Source organism: Corvus moneduloides, chromosome 7, assembly GCF_009650955.1.
Source record: "Corvus moneduloides isolate bCorMon1 chromosome 7, bCorMon1.pri, whole genome shotgun sequence".
Taxonomy (NCBI): Eukaryota; Metazoa; Chordata; class Aves; order Passeriformes; family Corvidae; genus Corvus; species Corvus moneduloides.
In genome coordinates this window covers 19886378-19907187 of record NC_045482.1, presented here as the reverse complement: position 1 = coordinate 19907187, position 20810 = coordinate 19886378, and the positions used below count along the sequence as shown (strand labels likewise).

The 20810-nt window shown below is 36.4% G+C and overlaps 1 protein-coding gene across 1 annotated transcript in view; it reads right to left on the bottom strand.

Annotated features, from left to right (window-relative positions):
- Positions 1-20810, bottom strand: part of LRP2 (LDL receptor related protein 2) — a 118745-nt gene that overhangs the window by 73803 nt on the left and 24132 nt on the right. Inside the window, 16 exon segments of the mRNA XM_032114910.1 lie at positions 481-611; positions 911-1036; positions 2201-2358; positions 2360-2394; positions 3269-3472; positions 4371-4511; positions 5142-5344; positions 6333-6539; positions 7316-7539; positions 9787-9956; positions 11095-11223; positions 12919-13038; positions 14453-14596; positions 15414-15530; positions 16007-16120; positions 16242-16352. Of these exon segments, the coding sequence (XP_031970801.1) occupies positions 481-611; positions 911-1036; positions 2201-2358; positions 2360-2394; positions 3269-3472; positions 4371-4511; positions 5142-5344; positions 6333-6539; positions 7316-7539; positions 9787-9956; positions 11095-11223; positions 12919-13038; positions 14453-14596; positions 15414-15530; positions 16007-16120; positions 16242-16352 (2334 nt within the window).

Here is a 20810-nt window from a genome sequence, read left to right as displayed (position 1 = left end):
AGTATTTTTGAAGATATTCTTATAAAAATAAAAATCAAAAGGGGTCATATATTGACATCTTTCTTCACAGACAACATAAATCCAGTAATAAAATCTACATATAATTATTTATAAACATAGAATTATTAAAAATACATATAATTATTAAAATCCTGAAATGCTGACCATCCCTGGAATGGTGATTAACTTTGTCTGTTCAGTATGAATAGCCCACCTTGAAAGCTCTAATTAGTACAGCATATCTGACTTGTTGCATTACATGACCCACCCAATCTGTCTAAAATTAATTAAAACCAAATATACATAGAAACGAGCAAGAAGTACTGAATACATATTTTTAGTAGAAATTTCCAGGAGTGCTTTTTTGGGAAAACCAGTATTAAAAAATCTCTGTCATTTTGTGTCGCAAACTCACAGATCACCATATGAAAAGAAAAATCGGTGATAATAATAGATAATACTTTTCAATGCCAGACTTACCTCCAAAAATAGTAAGGCCAAATGGGTGAGTCATCTGAGTAATATGTTCAAGAGTCCGTCTGTCCAGCCCATCAAAGGTGCTGTGCTCAATTTTATCAAAAAAAGCATCCACCCAGTACAACCTCAGAGAACTAGAAATAAGGAAAACGTCATAGCTCTTTAAGTGACATTATGTCCATTAGGGAAGCACTAGCATTTTCTTAAATAATAATCTTAAACCTACAAGAAGCTGTTGGGGGTGTGTGGGGAGGGATTCTGAGAAAACCTTACATTTTAAGGCTTTTCAACACAACTGAAAGATAAGGTCTTCAATAAGAGTGCCAGTGCAAGCAATCTGACATCATTCCTTTGTTTTTAATCCCTAAGAGTTTAAAGGAGGGAAACATGCTGGCTCAAAAAAAACCTTCCCTGTCTCCTGCGTTGCCCTTACCTCCAGTCAATGGCGAGGCCATTAGGCCAGCCTAGCGTTGTATTGACAATTGGCAAGGCATGGGATCCATCGCTCCAGGCCCTCATGATTTTTGCCGGACGGAACCAATCTGTCCAGAATATATACCTGAAAGGACACATGTCAGAAGACACATAAACTAAATAATATAATGTGATTAAACAGAGCAAACATTTGAAACAGCGTTAACATTTTTCTTTGTACCACATCCTTCACATAACTTCAACAAATACAATTTCATGTTGTCCCTCTTCTCAATTGGCAGTGATACTGACAATTAATATTTATCCTGTATACAATTTCCAGAACCTTTTGAAGTGTTTTGGCCCTTTAGATATAAAATATCCATAACTTGGTTAAAATTGTTAAGGTTCTCATGTAATTACTGACAGAGAAATAGCATCAATCAAAAATGCATCTTCCAGGTAAAACTTACAAGCAAGCATGAATATTAAAAAGAATTTTCTCCTGATCCATTTGACTTATGCTTACAGGCAAAGAGTTGAAGTTAATGTTAAATAATTTTATGAAGCAGCAAACAAAAAATGTTGGGATATCCAAGGATCCAGGTTCAACATTATTCTTAGGAGATTACTTTCAAAATAGTTTATTTGGTTACTCATGAAAATCAATATCCAAGATTAGGAAATTCAGTAGTACGACATTGACAAAGCCAAACTATGCTGCGAAAGAAACACTGTTTTGGCATTGGCAAAGAACACAGAGTATGGAACTTGAAAGTAAGCATTTCCATCAAAGAAAACCAGGGCTTTATTTTATGTATGGAGTCAATATTGTAAGTCTTTATGAAATACAGACAGTAGTATCCAATATGGTTCAAATAAAGAAATTCAGAGAGAGAAAATGATGGAACCAATGTCAGCAGTCTGGGAATTGAAAGGATATTAAAAAACAATTTAGCAAACTTCATCTTTCAACTGTGAGAAATAGCTTTCTAAGATGAGTGACACAAAGAAACCAAGTTCTTTTGCCTTTTTATCAATGAACAGAAGTAAAAGAAAAAATACATGGTGCTTTTAAAGATAATTCTTTCGAGTGCTTCTGTCACATGGATTCTCTCTCACCTTGCCCTTTCCTCTGGATGCTGAATCCTAGGCTGGAATAAAACAAACAAAATAAAGACAAGACAACTGAAAAGGGATGGTATTTTGAAAAGAACAGAAATCCAGAACCAGATGTAAGTCTAACCTCATCAGTTATGTTTAAACCATAAGTTTGTACATACAGTTTAAAATGAGAATCTAAACTTACCCAATAACAGGATGAACCACTATTGAGCGAGGATTATTTAAGTTCTGAACAATTGCTCTCCTGGATTTATCTGCCAGCCTCATCACACTAATGCTTCTGTATCGAGGATCTGTCCAGTATAGGTTCTTTGAGATCCAGTCAAAGGCCAAATCCTCAACAACTTTCCACTCTATTAGCAGTCAAGATCTCTCTTCCTAGAATTTATAACACACATAATGATTGGGAAGGTTTCGGAACTGGGGAAATAACATGAGTGCAGTATTCTATTGACAAAACTTGTGGTTCCCCTCAGTAAAAGCGCTACCTCTGTGCTACTTCATATGAAGACCAATAACCAAGGGGAAGGAGGGGTGCCCTTTGCTCTAGACAAAGAAGGTGTATGTCCAGGAGCTCAGCTGCAAAAGAGGAGAAATAAAGACTAGCCAAAGGTCAGAGAAAAATCTGTCACTAAGTTTACACTGAGAGTTTTACCAATGAAGGTCAGTAAGGCCAGTGCAGTAAGGACGTCTTGCTCAACAGCCAGACTTTACTCTTTGCATAGTAATGGTCAGCTGCAGTCTACCATTAACCTGACCCAAGGCAGCAAACAAGTGCAGAAGATTATATGCTGACATTTGATCATTATAAATTGGAGAGAAACATTCTGTACATTAGCAAAATAGGATTTCCAAAAATCTCACAAACTAAATGTTCTTTTTCTGTATTACAGTATCATAGCAAATATCCTGCTCTCCAGATAGGGAAATTAAAATAGAAAACACCAGTTTCCTACTACTGAAACGAATACTTGTCTGCATAAACAGACTGGTGAAGGCAAATAGTAGTTGTGTGAAGTACCACAAATAGTTACTTCCCAAATACATTCAGAAAGTTTGTCAAACAAGAGACTTCAACAAGTTTAATATTAGTTGAACAAATATTTTTGAGAAACATTTTCCACATTACTGGGGTTACACTGAGATTTATCTGTGTATCTCACAATGTGACTTTTCACGGGTTTTTTTAGAAAAATATACATTACAGTCTCCTTACCATAATTACTCTACAATTCCCAAGCATGATTCTCACCTGAACCATCAGTTTTCTGTTTATAGATCATGTCTCTACTTGTGTCTGAAAAAAAAATTGTGTCATCCTGAGCACAGAAGTCAATTCCAACAAAGTATGAAGGGCTCCCTGTTACAGGGATGATCACATCTTCCTGGGTGGAGAGATTGAATGGGATTCCCCGCACTGCCATCTGGGATGAAAACAGCAGAAACTGCCGCACAGCTGTGAAAGGAAAAATCAGACACAGACTTTACTTATTCACAAACAGAGACACCTGAGCATTAAGAAAAGATTTTAATTTGACAACACTAATAGCCTGGAAGTGGAAAAAAGAAGAATGAGAAAATAGGGATTTAAATACTCACAGACCTAAAAACTGAAGAAGAAAAACAAAATCCAATCCAGAATATTAGGTGATGTGGTCAAGTATTCCTCTCATTGATACTGTGGTACTATACACTTTTAAAGCAAGCATTATCCCTATGAAAGCAGAAATCATCTTCTGTACTTCCCTCTTTACAATCATCTATAAAAAAATAACTCACAGGCTCTGTGGAGCCTCCATAAAACAAGGCTAGCCAGATAAATGCATAGCCAAATAGTAAAATTAGAGACAACATATATGACTTAATTTGTCAGTAGACAGTCATAGTAGACCTGCATCTGTGACAATTCTGCACTCAAATAGGAAGCAGAAAATTGCTGATGGAAACCTACAGCTCCAAAACTGAATCTCATATTCTTGCCATATGTGTTCAAAGGGAGAAGACCAACCTAATCTGCACATTACTGCACAGGAAAGCAGGCTTATGTGCTCAAAATAGCACAAAATCTGCATATTAGCAAGTATTCGTGCTTGATTTCAGGATTAAGAGCTTAATCATACAGCTGTCTACATGTATTCCACATCTAACTCTCTTAAAATCCTCATTAAAGGAGGTAAGTTTAAGTTGTGGCTTGAAATGAACATCAGCAGAAATGACTACAGTTAAAGCTGTCAGAAACAGTTGTGAAAAGACGTGAAGTCCTCAATATATTGAAGCTATTGAAGAGAGGAAGGATGTTCTAGAAGTAGCTCTAGAGCTAATGGAGTAGCATTATTTCCAAGGCATTTTCTCACCAACACAATGTCGTCCATCCACATGTAGGTCAAAGCCCAGAATACACCTACAGCGATAACCTAGGCCATCGTTATCTGTTTTGTGGCTGAGAACGCAGATCTGTTCACATCCCCCATTATTACTTCCACAAGGATTTCTTACTGGAAAATAATACAGATAGAATTAAAACTTCTTCTATTAACCTAATGACATAATTATCTTGATTCTTCAGGATTTTTTTCAACATCCACAATAAATCATGTGGACTATGTGAGAGTTACATCACACAGAAAACATACCCCACCAGTTCTACCCTGAAATGCACTGAAATCACATCAGAGGTAACCATGATTCAAGGAATTCAAGGCTCTGTACAGAGACACTCAGCACACAGCATTAAGGACATAATTTGGGCTATAGTCTTCTGCACATAAACCTACTTCAGAATTGTATCTCGCAGGATTCATACTGGTAGCATTTTCATTGCATTCATTGCAGTGTTGAGGGAAAAATTTCCAAACACTAATACTGCTCAAACCTACAGGTTTGACTCCACCAAGTATCAGTCTATTTATAAAGCTCCCCCTACTCTTAAATGTTGCATTTGACCGTTCATTAGCTACAAGAGTTGGATGAAACAACTGTGTGATAAAAATCAGCCCAGTTTTACAATACAAATTTATATATCATAATTATAGTTCCTTACAGCAAAGTAAAAGTCTCATAATTTTTACCAGTTTTTGGTAACATAGTTCCTAAACCTCCCTTCATAATCTTACTTATGGTCTTACCAAATGGCTGCCTGGCAGCATGGTAAACTGTCACTCCATAAGGTCTCAGTGAAGACTGGTAGATCACTTGAGGGTTAGACTCTGAAAATTTGTTAGCTTTCACCACTGCCATTTTGGTCCAATCAGTGAAATAAACATTGTGTTCAAACAAAGTGATTCCATACGGATGAGGAATCAGTGAGCCTCCATGAGCTACTGTTCTCCTGTTATAAAGATGATTTAAAATTATTTATGAAATATTACCTAGAAAATAACATTATTAACAGAAGAAGGGATACAGTATTTTTAATTCATTCACTAGCTTTTGCTTCAACAGAGAAGCTACTAAAGTACAAATGAAAACGACCAAATGAACTGAAGAGATAAAGCTAAACATACACAGTTCATCAACCTAAAGGATACAGCAGTAAAAATAGACCAAAAGGGTTAGAAAATTCCAAGAAACACAATGAGCGAGGATGAGAGGAGAAAAGATACCAACATTAATGTTATAATTTAATAAATGAAAAAATACCTTGAACAATAAACATGTCAAATGAGCAGAAGACTGTTTTTCAAGTCAATACATAGAAGGTATACTAAAGGGGACTTTTTTTTCTTGTGTTTGAGTAAGTGATACTAATCACAGAAGCAGAGATAAGCAGGCTTCTAAACAACACTATGCTGTAAGACACAGTCCCATAAAAACTCAAGGACTCCCTTCTTGCATGCTGTCATTTAGTCTCCCCAGCATCATAACAGGGTGAATGTTGACTTAATTTTTGACAGCAAAGACATAAAATGTTAGAAAAGCATTTAATACCTATCACACAAATTAGTGTTTTGAAGTGGAGTATTTCCTATAAATTCATTCAGCAAAAAAAATGCAGAGATTATGATGGAAGATAATGAATATCATTGAAATAAATGCTTTAAAAGCAAATGCTTTAAAAATATGTACTGTACTGGTGGACTATAAAATGTACATTATATAATAAGGGCAAGAGGTATTCAAGGTCAAAAAATAGCAAAGAATGATGAATTAAAGACTGTCTAGAAGTAGCATGACACAATAGAGACAAAAGTGCATCACATTCATTATGTTGTAATTTTCATCCTTTGTGTATCTCGTATTGTTAGACAATCCTTTTTTGAACTAGATACAAAATAATCAGTGTATCTGTAGCCTCCAAGGAATAATGTTTCGCCTACCTTTGAAGTCCATCATAAGTTACAGTCTCAATGTAATCAAACCGGCTGTCAACCCAGTAAAGTCTCTTTGACACAATATCCAGAGTTATTCCAGCAGGCCAGCCTAATTTTGTTTTTATCAAATCCTGACGATTTGTGCCATCCATGAAGGCCCTTTCCACTTTAGGATCACCAGACAGACTGTCCCAGTCTGAGAAAAACAAATAACTATAAAGAGATAAAAAAGCAAAAAGGTCACATTTCCTTGAGATTTTATAAGAAACCCAGTGTTTTACATGGAATTTAAAACCAGCACTCTTTCAGAACAGAGTTTGTTTCTCAGCTGGCATACTATGAAAACATACTTTACACTTTTTACACAAGAAGTAATTTGCATTTTCTTTTATAGAATAAATCCATAAAGAAGCATGCTTTCACCCAAAAGACCTCATTAATACTGATATTCCTTATTAAATCACAGACTTAAGTTTACTGCCAGAAATAAGCCAGTGACAAATAGTCATATCATGAAAGCAGCAGCCATGAAAACAAGTTGCATGAAATTCCTCTTCCTGTTCTCTGAAGATCCATGTTTTCATGGCTCACATATACTTCTGAAGCATATGGGTTAGAAGACACTAACTTTCTTAGCTTCATTCCATCTCTTTATTTCAGATAGTAGGACATCTGTGGATGGTATCACAATTGGAATCTTTAAGGATAATGCTCCTCTGCAGGGCAATTCCACAGGTCCCATTTTCAGTGCTGCTCATGCACACACAACTCCAGCCATGAAACAGATCCCACACATTAGCAATAAAGGCATTGTAGAGCTCTCTCATAATTTAAGGTGCAGAATAGGTTAGGATAGAATGCAAATGTTTAAAATATTTTATATCTGGTTCTAAAATTATCACTCTTGCTGTTTCTTACTTGTCTTCCTTTTACATGGGGATAAAGGAATTTCTGACATCTTTTACCATTATCTGATAAGTATCACTTACCCAACAGTTGGATCAAGTGCTATTCCTCTAGGATTTCCAAGATTTTCAGCAATAAGAGTCACACGGTTTGTTCCATCCAAGTTAACCATATCTATTCTGTTCACACTGGTTTCAACCACATATAGCTTATTGTTAACCCAATCCACTGCTAGATTTTCAGGTGTGTCAACTGAAACATTCAAAACTTCTTGGAAATCAGAGCCATCAATATTAATAGAAAAAACCTGAAAACAATACATACATTGTCAGTGCCCACATGATGTTTTGGTAATCACAAGACACATGGTATTTGTCTTTTATCATCACATTGAGCACAAATCCACAATTGGCCACCAGATACAACCAAGTTACCCTCTATGTTATTCCTTAGGTTAGGAATTTTTGCAAAAATCTGGAAAGCAATGCAAGAATTGCAGGAAGCTTGCCTTCAACTAGCATTTCTGCAAAATGGACAAGATAACCAAGTGAAATAGCCTTGTCCTTTAGCAAACATGACTAATTGCTGGTTAAAAAAAAAAAAAAATGAGGAAAGTGCATTTGCTTTCCAGGAATCTAGAAAAACCCAGTATTTCCATTGATTGAAAACAAATGAAAATGCTTTGGTAAAGCTCTCAACAGTGGCCAGAAACAAGAGGAGGAGCTCTTACTACAGCAACCACTAAGGGGAAATGGCAAAATGAAGAAAGAAAGGGAAAGCTCTCCATCCTCACAGAAAGGAGGTCTCCTTGTGGTCTCCTTTATCTAAGGCTAATTTTAACAGCATCCTGCCCAGAGGAATGGTGGTGTTATTTTACAAGGAAGCTCAGAGCTACATGAAGCAAACAGTCCAAACACGGTAATTTTACATATATAGTAATTGTGTGATTATAACACTGGGTAATAGGAAAATTTATATTTTTTTTTTTTTTTTTTTTTTTTGAACAACAGCATGAGATTTGGAATGCATTTAAATGAAAATACAGACTACCAAGCAAATACGCACAAGAAAAATAAGAGCTGAAAGAGTTGTATCATTTCAAAGATACTTCAGTTCCAGGTAACGATAATCAAGATAACCACGTAACTGTCTACTCTGTTCTTTGGCAACCCTGTTGATAAAAGAGCTTATGGGCATTAGGTTATCATGCAGTACACTAAATGAGATAAAGATGATGCAAAACACAACCCACAATTTTCTGGTTTACTTTACATCTTAAGCCTAGGGAAAAAAAAGACAAAAAAATGCCTAGTAATATCATTATTTTAAGACATCAGGTGGAAATATTCCTCATTTAAAGAAATTCTAAATGCGATTGTCTTCATCTGGATATTCTAGCTAGGATTTAATTAGATTAATTAATCTTAATTAATTAATTAGGATTAAACTATATTGGGGCAGATAAAAAGGCAGTCCTGACCACCTGGGGTGTGCAGTGAAAAACCCCATATTATCTTTTATTTATACCTATTATAAAGACAGAATAAATCTCCTGTCTCATAAAAGTGCAGATTTGACTGTGACTAAATTCAGCCATTGACAATGGGAAGCAATGGGAACCTACTACAGCCTCAATAAAAATGCCAGAATTGTGAACAAGTCAAAAATTGTGCATACAAATCTTGTCCTACTTGACAGCCATGCAGTGAATGTTCTTTCCCACAGAACCAGCATGGAATTGTAGTGAGAACTATATTTTTTATTACATGTCTTATGTGTGGATTCAGAATAATGACAGTGAGACCAAATTGATCCATTTAGTGGTGTCAGCAAGAGCCGGGTCACAGATTCTCCTTCACACTGCATGACAATCAATGTGAGGACAAATATTGTGGAGTTTCAGCATTTGACCTAAGACTTTTTTGGTTTCCATCAGTTATGCACAGAGAAAAAGAACAAGGGTGCCATCCAACTTCCACGAGAGTCTCCAGACTGTTTTTTTAAATTACTCTGCTCTACTGTATCTTGAAGCTAAAATAATCTCTCTTAAAAAAAAAAAAAAAAAAAAAGAAAGAAAAAGGTAACACAATATTGGCTCATTACACAAAATACTGTCAATATTTGTTATTCAAGCTCAATTACAGTGCCATTTGAAGTATATGAAGAAATCTGATTTTTATCATCTTGGAAGGCACACAGCTTTTACATTTTAAATTATCATGTTTCAAAAATTACCAAGAAAAATTTGCTTCGTTTTGAAAGAATGTCTACTATTTCTCTTAATTAGATTTTTGGACTGAGTCTCATGTAAAATTAAAAGTTGCTCAAGACATTCCCATATAATAGGATTCTTTGTTTAATATGTCACATGTAATAGTATAGTTGAAAAAATGCAGTCATTAACATAAAACATTTCAAGGAGCTTTTTTGTTAGAAAACAAAAACACAGCCAGCTTTGGCTCTCAAAAATGAGGGCCTATCAACACATTCTGCCTCTTGCAGTTCTCTACTTCCAGATACACAGAAATATATTCTTCTTGAAATTTCTACCAACCTTATCTTGCACCGTATCGGTCCAAAAGATTCTGTGCAGGTAAAAGTGAAAGTCCACTCCAACTGCAATCCCACGATTCTGTGACTGCACCAAAGTACGAAAATTTCTTCCATAAAGATCTCCAATCAGTAAATCACGGCCATTGGAAAAAATAATTGATGCAACACCAGCTGAAAGCAGGGGTGACAAAGATACGATTACTCTGCAGGCAAGATATTTTGCAAAGGGGCATTGCAATACATACATACTGGTTCATACACACTGGACAGAAGGTTTTAAATAGGTGCTCAGACTACTATCTGTATAAATGTTTCTATGTGAGTACTAACTTTCTGTGATTTGCCTTTGGTTTGTACACTCAGAGCAAATCAGGCAGGAACAGCTATTTAAAGCCCTACCAGATAAAACTTTTATAGAACCCCTGTGCATCTAAACACCAAAAGACGATTTCTATTAAAACTAAAGTGACTTATAGCAGGTACTAAATTCTCCCATTTATAAGAGAGAAATACTTAGAAAATTGTGAGATGAAGACTGGTCCATAGATGTGGCTGAAGAAAGAAGGAAGGGGAGGGAACTGAGCAGTTCTTGCTTTTCTAAGAAAGAAGACTGCTAATCAGCTATGCAAGCAGGAACTCCCATTCCCACTGATCTTCTGCAGGCAGGGACACCTGCCTTACACAAAAGCCTGTTATGACATTACATCTCCACAAAGAAGAGTTTCCCAGGGCCTGCTTTCAGAACAGACCAGGAGGTCAGGAGCAGCAGCCTACAGCTGATGAGGAACTATACTCTTGAGAGGCAAGTACTCTTGCAGAGTTCAGACTCTGGGTCACTTAAAGCAAAGAGCATGGCTTCTCTCACAGGCAAGTGTTCGATCTCACCATTCAGCAAAACCATCTTCTGGCACAGTTCTAGAAAAAAGAGGTTTCGTGATTTCTTGATCGCACTACGTTCCATAGAGAGCATGACAGAAAACTGCCTCCCACAGAAACAAGAATTCTTTTTGTTTGGGAGTGCTCTGGCAATAACCTCCAAACTCTGCAGAAGTCAGGAGTGATGAAAAACAATGGAGCCTAGAAGACACTTGTTGATTAGAAGAGAAGCAGCCCTGATGAGGCAATCAACACCAACCTACACGTCAGATGCAGAGTTCTGATATTTGCCCATATTCTCGAAGCTGTCCTGATCATAGGTCCTTAGGGGCAGAGTTAAAATCAAAGGGAGCTGTATGGCACAGACATGGAAACTACCCCATTTTACCTAGCTCTGTCTATTTGCTCAGCAAGACACTTGAAGTGTACTAACCTGAAGTGTTGGCCCGACAGTGCCGGTGATGCTCTAGGAAATAACCTTCTACACAGTGGCACTGGTGATGTCCCACACGATCCTCACACAGCTGGTCACAGACACCCCACATCTGACAGTCATCAAAATCTGTCAAGTGAATAAGGCATATTTATAAAAAATTTTGTGTATAAAACTGATGTCATAATTAAGAAGCTGCAAGTTTGTCCTCTCTGCTTGCTTTATATCTACTTGCAAAACTACAGCATGAAGAGAGAGGGTTTGCATGTTTTTTCCACAATGTTTCAGTTTTGTATTTCTGGATAACAAAAAACCTGTGTTTCCTGCCCAAGGAACTACCTGCACTTCTGCCTCCCCATCCCCCCCAAAAAACCTAGCTAACCAATCAAAAAAAATCTAAACCACACCTTTCAAGAGAAAAGGAAAAATTGTTTGAAGGGATGTCATTGTCTACTTTCCACAATGCAGAATATGTCTACGCAGTATTTTTCCTGCAACACATTTATACACTTGGCACACACCAAGACTTGGCTGGATTTAAGCTCACTTTGAAGGTGAGCACCATCTTTATGTCAGTGCAGAGCTCAAGTCTTTAAGTCCTACTAGAAGGCAGTGCTTATTAGCTCAGGTTTAGTACCATGCTAACAGGTATCTGATTTACAATTAAAAGCTGTCTGTGTACCAGAACCAGCAAGCAAAAGTTCCTTTTGGCATGCAAAATACCATATACACAGAGTACTAAGATCTGGAACTATACAGTACTGACTGTCAGCCATTCCTTCATCATAAGTTTTGCTCCGATGACAAATATATGCCTAGATTTCAGCAAACCAGAATACATTGACTCAGATTTACAAGCCAGAGTCAGATAACTAGGTTTACAGGGCAGTTAAAAAACAACAGAAGGCTCACTGAGACTGCACCGGGTTTGGGAATGTATCCTTCATGTATTTCCCACACAAGTGTGCAAAAATGGAGGAAATTTTGTGCCTTATTTCTCTGTCTCTACAAAGAGCAACCATTCTGCCATTGCAGCTTATACAGCCTTGGGCCACTCAGTAGTCTCAAAAATACAAAAATCTCATTAAAGACTGAGCATCTGAAATACTTTTAGTAAAAAAACCACCATAGCTGGGGTTGAAAACTCATAACAGATATTTACCCTGTTTACTTTATTAGGCAGTGCTAACTTTCATGATACTGAAGTTACTCTATTTCCAGCTACTGAGATAAATCATTTGAGCTACCAAGTTACAGCAGCTTTACAATTACCTTTACATTCTTGTAAATATTCCTCTTTTTCATGTAAATTATGTATATACTGGAATCCCACAGAAGACACAGCCTTTCCATAGTGCAAATACAAAGCACCCTTTTTATTTTCAAGTCTAATGTTCTGCTGTCTTCATATACAGCCACTTTCCAAAAGTAACAAACAAATTAACACCCTTAACTGTTTTTTCAGGCATACAACACACATCGCTGAGGCAGAAACAAACTCTCTCTATGTAAACACTTAAAGACCAGAAAAAATTTTGATAATAAACCAGCAATCCAATAGTACATATTTTTAAACCTAATCATGCCATCACTATGTCTTTAGGTGTAAGTGAAAAAGGTCTTTATGATATCTCTCCAGTTTGTTTCTGTGTCACCATGCTGCCATTGTGCTACTAAAAATTTTCATACATTTGCTGACTCCTGAGATTTTCTATTTGCTAGTACGTCCACCCAATTCAAATTTACTTGCCTTCCTGGAATCCAAACTTTCCCAATGAGTTGTGAGAAGGTACTAGATATCTCTAATCACTGGACTTTACTCACCAATACAAGTACGACTGTCATTGCTACTTATTGTATATCCTGCAGGGCAATAGCACATCCCTCCTAATGGAGAGGAATGACAGCGATACTGGCAACTCAGCGCAGCGCAGCGTGACACATCTGAAAGGGAAATAAAATATTTCAGAAACACACCTATTACCAGTAGAACAGCTTTCTGACTTAGTAAGAGTTACAAAATGAAAACATTTCGATGATGAGCCTTCGATTTCAAGTACAGACTCTTAAAACTAACCAACAGAGAAAATTATGTGCAAAGTTCCACAAAATCACACATATTTACATACATGGAAGCAAGGGCATGGAACACAGAAGATAAGGTACTGTTTTTAATAGGTTTTTAGAACAGAGTTAAAGGATAAGCATCAATCTTATATGAACCACCAATGGTAAGTGCTGTGTATAAAGGTGAACGGAGGAAGCCATCTGCAATGCACCAGAACTCATAAGATCTACTTGTGAGCAACATATCCTTGAGCTCCATCTCTTGGCATGTAGCCTCATCATTTACTCTTCTATGCGTAAAACCTCTACTATGTTATATTAAGAAGAAAATATATATTACTCCAATATATTAGAATATACTGTTTGCATTGTGTTCATAGAAAAACACTTCTTTATCCTTTCCTCCTCTCTCTCTTTCTCTCTCTCCTTTTTCTCTCTCTTTTTCCTTCACTACTTCTCCTTTTCCTTGTACTACTATTTAATAATTCAGTGATAGGCAAATAAGTTATGATTATAATACATTTGACAAAGTAGGAAGTGGAAGTCAGCATTTTCCTTTTCCTCAATTTCTTCTGTTAAATGCCTTGCTTTGCAGTTCATTTCTTCTGTAACTACCAAACCACTCAGCAAAACAAGACGTGCTTTTTTACAATAAGGTTTCATTTCCTCTTATTTTTTCTGCCCTCTTATCCCAAAAAGGCATGATTTTGTTCATAGGAATTTTTATCTTCCTAGAAATTAAAATACATCAGTCCTCGTCCTCAGAAGGATTCAATATTTGTAGGATTAGAGTGAAATTAACAGGAACTATGCATGCTCATTTGCATCCAACAGAAAAAAACAGTGTACCACTAACGGCGTAAACATACATCCCAGGTCAAATATATTTTTTGAAATTCTAGTCTTTAAAGTGAATTAGTCAAAGCTTAGGATATACTGATGCAATGCTGTGTTCTGATCAGTACAAAACATTACTTCTTACACAAAGGGACAAATAGACATTTAAATACAGAAGGGATATAGCACACCTTTCCCTGACTTTGTGAACATATTATAGGGTACGGAGAGCAAGTTAAAATCCTTATTCGAAAATTTCATGTAAAAATTTTACAAAAGAAATGGTCTTTTGCAGCATATATGTCTCTTTCAGATCATCCAGTCAAAACAGTGCCAATGAAAATAGTGAGCTTCCGAAATTTCAGTATTGTTTAGGAGACAAAAGGTGAATGTAAAAAGATATCAGTACTGATATTTCTGCTATTCTGTGTTTGTTTTTTATTCTAATACATACTGCACTGTCTGCCTGCAGTGATGTTAGTTTCATCTTCTCCTTCAGGGCAGTCTACAGCTCCATCACACACTTTCCCAATTGGAATGCAATGCCCTGATCCAGGGCAAGCCCACTCTCCTGGGTAGCATTCATGGCGACCACTTTCTAGGGAAATGAAAAACAAGAATAATAAAGAGTCTGTTTCAAATATTACTTAAAATTTCTTCTCTAACAGCTTCCCACAGCATCTCTATCCTTCGATATTCAGGTTTTTTTCTTGCACACAGTTGGAAAAGACTATGAAGAAACATTATATATACTTACTTGTCATGCTTTCTTTTACGTTCAAACTACAATGCCAGTGATACTTGAGTAGACAACACGTGAATCCCTTTAGCTTTCTGTTTTGTTAGAAATGGTAACACCATTTAGCTTTAAACTAACTGGTGCACCAGAAATGGAACTATAGTTTTGTGGTTTCAAAACACATAAATGCTGTCTGGATAAAGAGAATAATGTTCATCATAGAAAAGGACAATGAAAAAGAACTCTCATTCACACTTTCATTCATTAAAATTTCTCTTTCTCACATAACAAATCTTGGCAGGATCTGAGTTAATTTCATTTTGAATCAATGGGTTTTGGTTATTAGAAGCCTCATGTCTCTTAACAGATGACCTGAAAAATCTCCACAGGCAGAAGAACCAAAAAAATATATAAAAGAGAACATATAAAAGAAAAAAAAAAGATATTGCTATATGCTAAACTTAGTTTGCATCATACTCAGTATCACAATAATTCTCACATACACAACAGGAAAATATTGCCAAAGTGAAAAAGATAAATAAATTGAAGCTGAAATTCTAAGGTTTTAAAAGAAATGAAATGTATTCAGAGTATCTTTACTGGTCTAAATTTCATAGATGTAGCTTAGTGTCATCTTCCCCTGAAAATACTATTGGAAGTTAGCAGTAGTATTTACCACATCCTCTTTCATCTTCATTGTCTTCACAATCATCGTCTCCATCGCAAATCCAGCTCTGATGAATGCAACGGCCACTCGGGCAAGTGAAGAAGTTGCCTCTGCAAGTTGCATAAGCTATGGAAAGAAACATGAGAACATCTAATTGCTCTGAGCAGCTAAAAGGTTAAAAATAGCAATATTGTCTCAGAAATGATAATTTATTACATCTCCTAAAAAACTGAGGGAGTTCCATGTCTTGTATATATTGCAAACACTGCTGGTTTCTTCTCATTTAGATATGAATTACCTTTGGTTCATGCTGAAATTAAGACGATGACAAAAACATAAGTGTATCTATATGTATAAAGAACCAAACTGTCACTCAATCCAGCAAATTCGAATAGTAACCATGTACCCAGGAACTTAGCAGCAAAAAAAAAGTCTATCAAAGTAGCATAGCAATTTTCATCTTTCTATACAAAGGAGTACTTGTAGAACAGTGATTAGCTTTTGATGTCTGTATAGCTAAACAATCTGCTTCCTTCTATCTGCTTAAGCTAAGTCTTAGTAAAACAGTTGAAGAAAGTGGGGAAAAAAGAGAAACATCATACTGCAAGAGTTTTCATCACTCCTATCTCCACAGTCATCATCATGGTCACAGATAAAGGCTCGTGGGATGCACTCTCCATTAGCACACTGAAACTGCGTACTGGTACATCCACGTGCTGAAAGAGATTGTAGCACAGAAACACATACACAAAATCTGTCAGAAAACTACAGTGTTTTACTCCAAAAGAGGCTCTATAAAGCAAATTTGTTTAGGATCACTCCACACATGGGACTTACTGCAATTAGCTTCATCAGAAGAATCTCTGCAATCGACTTTGCCATCACATCGCTGGCTGGCATTAAAACATGCTCCATTTGCACATGATAACTGTTCACATCTTGGGTAGTCTGAAATAAAAAATCCTTTAGTATTAGCACAAATGTTAGACTATAGTGAGTAACATCCAATTAGTGTCAACAGAATATCTTGATTTAAAGGAAAAAGGGAAAAACTCCATTACTAGTAGTCCTATACTAGTAATCCATTTATACAGTATACTGTATTCTCCAACAAATATTCAAGAATATTCTCTAGATGGATGCTACAAAACCTTGTGAGCAACAAGAGAAAAATTAAATGCCTTCCCACACCCCAAAAAGATTTGCAACCCAAACAGTTTACAGTATCATAGAAAACAATGGAACACAAAAAGAGAGCAAGCAGTGAATATTTGTTTTATTTATTTGTACCTCAGTTTTAAAGTACCCTGATCTTAATAAAAATGTTTCGTTAGCAAAGGAGTTCCTGAAATTTACAGTTCCGAGGTCCTCTTAAAATGCCATGAGTTCTCAAACTCAGACACATCAGGCTTTTATGGTTTTGCTCCAATTAAGCCAAGAATATTAAACTTCCAGGTTCCATGAACAGCGTTAGAACCTCTGGTTTTTATTTCTTGCTCCCCCTTTCATGAAGGAAAACAGATTCTGCAGAAGTAATGATTTTTCAGGTTTTGCATATTCTACATATATAGATGAATATATAGGCAATTTTAAGGGATTATTTCAAACAACTTAAATTGAATTCTGAGAATACTTATGCATACAAGCAGTCAGTGAGGTCAGTGGAAGTATCCAACAAATTAAGCATACGCACATGCTAGAGTTGAGTAGGAGAACATGAGCTCCTAGTTTAGTTCATTGGCATGTAGACAAAAATTACACCTTTCAGTCAAATGGCAAGTAAGAAAGCAAATAATTGTTAATTTTAGAAATGAGATTTATTGAAACTTTGTCTCTATATAGAAGATAAATGAACTCAAGACACAGAAGAGCCAAGTTACATTTTGCACCTTTTAGATTTTCAGTTTGAATTCTTATCCCATTTTTCTTCTCTAGGAGTTAATAAAACAGACAGAGAAGGGTCTCAGGCACATTTTCATTCATACTCTTGGAATTCAAAACTTGGGTTATAATATTGCTTCAAGTAGACCTCAGAAACCTGCAATTTTCCCAGACACTGGCAAACAGTTTTCCTTGCTTCTGCGGTTCCGTGTATTATCACATTCTCACAAAACTTCAATTATCCATGGAATAGGCTTACATGATTTTAACTGTTAAATCATTAATATGAGAGGATAAGCAGCTGTGTTCACGTCCACCACAAGTCTAGCCAGACTATCTCCCCAGCTGATTCATTTCCATTTCATTTGTTTTCACTGCAGTTAATATAAGGTGGTATCCTGCATGTAGGAACAGTGTGTGCCTAATCAAAGAACAGCAGTTGCAGATTAGCAGGGTTCCAGCTACAACATTACTACTTGTGGCTTTTAGTCATAGTTCCCCATCTTCCATTCCAAAAGTCTGACAATGCCAACACGTGCCCTAAGCATTGGCCCCACTTCTCAACAAGACAAACACCTTTCTAATGCAGGCTTCTCACCCTTTTCTTGCTTTGGTTAGGCTTAGAGAAAATTCATAATGCTCTGGAAACAACATTGTTTCTGAAGTGTTAGCTCTGCCTACAGAAAGGACTAAAGAAAGGCCTGACCTGGGGCCATGTTTTATGCTCACTCTGGAATTATGCTTCTTCCCTGTCTGAAAACAGAGAAGGCATCACAGGGAGGAGCCATCAGGAGTTCTATGGCCCAGCAGAAACAGCTATGGCAGTACAAGAATACCATGAATATTGTAGGGCAGATGGAAGAAAAAGAAGAATACAAGATATGTGCTTGTAAATGCACTGAAGTAGAAAAGCTTCCATGGGATTTATAATGGATAGTTTTTATCCATTTTAAGTAGTAAATTTAGTAATTTCCTAATTAATTTCCTAATTTGGAAATTTCCTAATTAAATTTCCAATTTAGTAATTTCCCTCACTTTTCTTCATATCCCACAGAAATACCTCCATTGATGTTCCAAAGTGTTTTCAGTGGACTGATGTCAAACAAATAAACAATTGAACCCTTTGCCTTGTACTGCCTGTTTCTTCAAGAATGCCCAGGCAGACGAAGGATCTAGCCAGTAATAAGATTTTCTCAAGCTTATATTAAACTCCCTTTACAAAAAGGGAAACTTTGTCAAAGTCTTCTCTCCAGCAGCAGGCCCGGAAATACCCTCAGCCTAGCAAAATCTTTATTATATTATGAAGCCTAGTGTCTTGTATAAATATAAATCACTATAAAAAAATACCAAGAAGAGCCATAAGTAAAGATGTTTTGAAGATACTTCAAAATATACATTCTGATTAAGTTGGTGTTTTGCTAGAATGTGAACAAATACTTTTTTTTCTTATTCTTTTTTCAAAACTGGTGTACAGATTCTTTATTTTAATTGTACGTGCACAAGTAAGAACATTCTTTGAAAAGCCTGATGGAGATTAATTTAATTTTTTAACTCTGTACAGGTAATCTCATTTCCAATCCCTTGAAGTTAGTAAATTATAGTTCTGATAGCAGCCTGCTCACTGATCTGAAAGATATTTTTCACTGCATTATGCATTGCACATTGTACTCTTTGCACCTTATAGCACATTATTTTAATAAATTGGTTTTAATTATTTGGGGCATTAAGAACTGAGCCTCATGAAAAATGGCAAAGCTGTGAGCTACACCAAAGGCTGCAACCAATGAACTGCATGGTTCAGGTGCATCTGTGCCATCAGGACAGTTCCACAGTAGCTGGGTTAGTTTTATGTGAGGAGAATTAAAAAAGGTAAAAGAACCAAGGAAGAAACGCTGGCTTCTGTGAAAGCTCAATGCTAAGACCATGAAGAAAGCCAAAACAGAACTTCATAACAATACTAGGATATCTGAAAACAAAGGAATGCCTATCCTTGCAATTGCAAAAACCCCAGGACTTAAATTCCCTTTCTTTCTCTCCAAAATTTAGAAAACATTAACCATGAGGTTAGTTCTTCTACTCCTATCACCAAATGGGGAGTTCTTAAAAGGAAAAGAAGAATCTGAACCTTGGTAGTGAGAGGGTAGGAATGGGATAAACTCACGAAACTGAAAGACCTGCACAATCTAGCTTAATTAAAAGCTCTTCAGCAAAAGAAGTTGCAAAGTATCTCAACATTTTTAAATAAAAGTGGGAAGGTCTTACATCAGTCACTGTATTTGGGGCTTGTAAAATAAACATTTCCTAGCTTTTATTTGAATTTTCATTTAAACTAAGATTTCTCTGTACACACCAGATCCAAGGTTAGTGCATTTGAGTATGAAACCCCATAGCTGTGCAAGAACTGATACCAATCAGAGAAATTGATCGTACTGCCTCTGTTGTAGGGGGCATATGGAAAAAGTGTCAGTGCTCTGTGAATGACTTGCCGGGGTTCTCTTCCAGGCAATGAAATTTTTTTTCTTTCCAGGTTGGTGATAAATGGACTAGAAAGAGCAAAAAAGGAAGGATAAGGTTCTCAGTTAAAAGGACAACAAGGTAGGTAGTTTACACCTAAGGAGGTCTGGGAATACAGCTGTACAAGAGAGAGTGAAAGGAGACAATATGAATACAGCATTAAGAGAAAAGTGAAGGGACAGAAAAAAATAGAAATACTGTTTTCTTTCACCTTGTTTTGAATGGTCAATAGCCTCCAACATAAATACTGTTTCCTTTACCTTTTCCTCCCAAGAACCTGTAGCTAATTTTACAGAAAACGAAAAAGAAGAAATTTTTCCATAGTCATGACAATTCCTATAAGATGAGCTTTGTGAAAACAGGGAATGTTTTTCACCTATGTTCATTCCAATGCTCAGGAAGAAAGGGAGCTCTTCTTTCTCTCCCCTCCCCATAGGCATTTTCTTAGCCAAAATACTTTTACACAATCTGTCTTCCTGATGCATGCCAACACTTCAGTTGCAAAATATAAATAACTGGCAAACACCAGCACAAATGACAGATGAAGCACCCTGCTCCTTGTAACTGTTTTGGGGCAACAGTTGCAAATATATTTAAATGGCTTCTTTCAATGGACAGGTGGAAGATGCTTAAAATCTACGTCACAGGAATTGCGAAATCTACATCATTTTGCGCTCTGCCTAACACTTCTGTTCTGCAAGCTGGAAATAAATCCATACAAAAACAGCAACAGGAAAAAGTTGCAACTACTACTTGATTTGGCACAAGCTGATTTCTGTCACACGGTCAGCCGTATAAGCTTCCATAACCCTAACCCATGTTACAAGAAGGAGAAATAAAAAAAAGAAAAAAAAAAGGCAATTTCCTACTAACAAGTGTCTTTTATTGCAACATTTGAAAACATTTTACGAAATAAAGTTAATTAAACGTGTTTGACTCACTGCCATGAGTCACCACCTCACAGTGGTCAGACCATTGCCCAGACAGCTCACATCCTACCAGAGACACCAG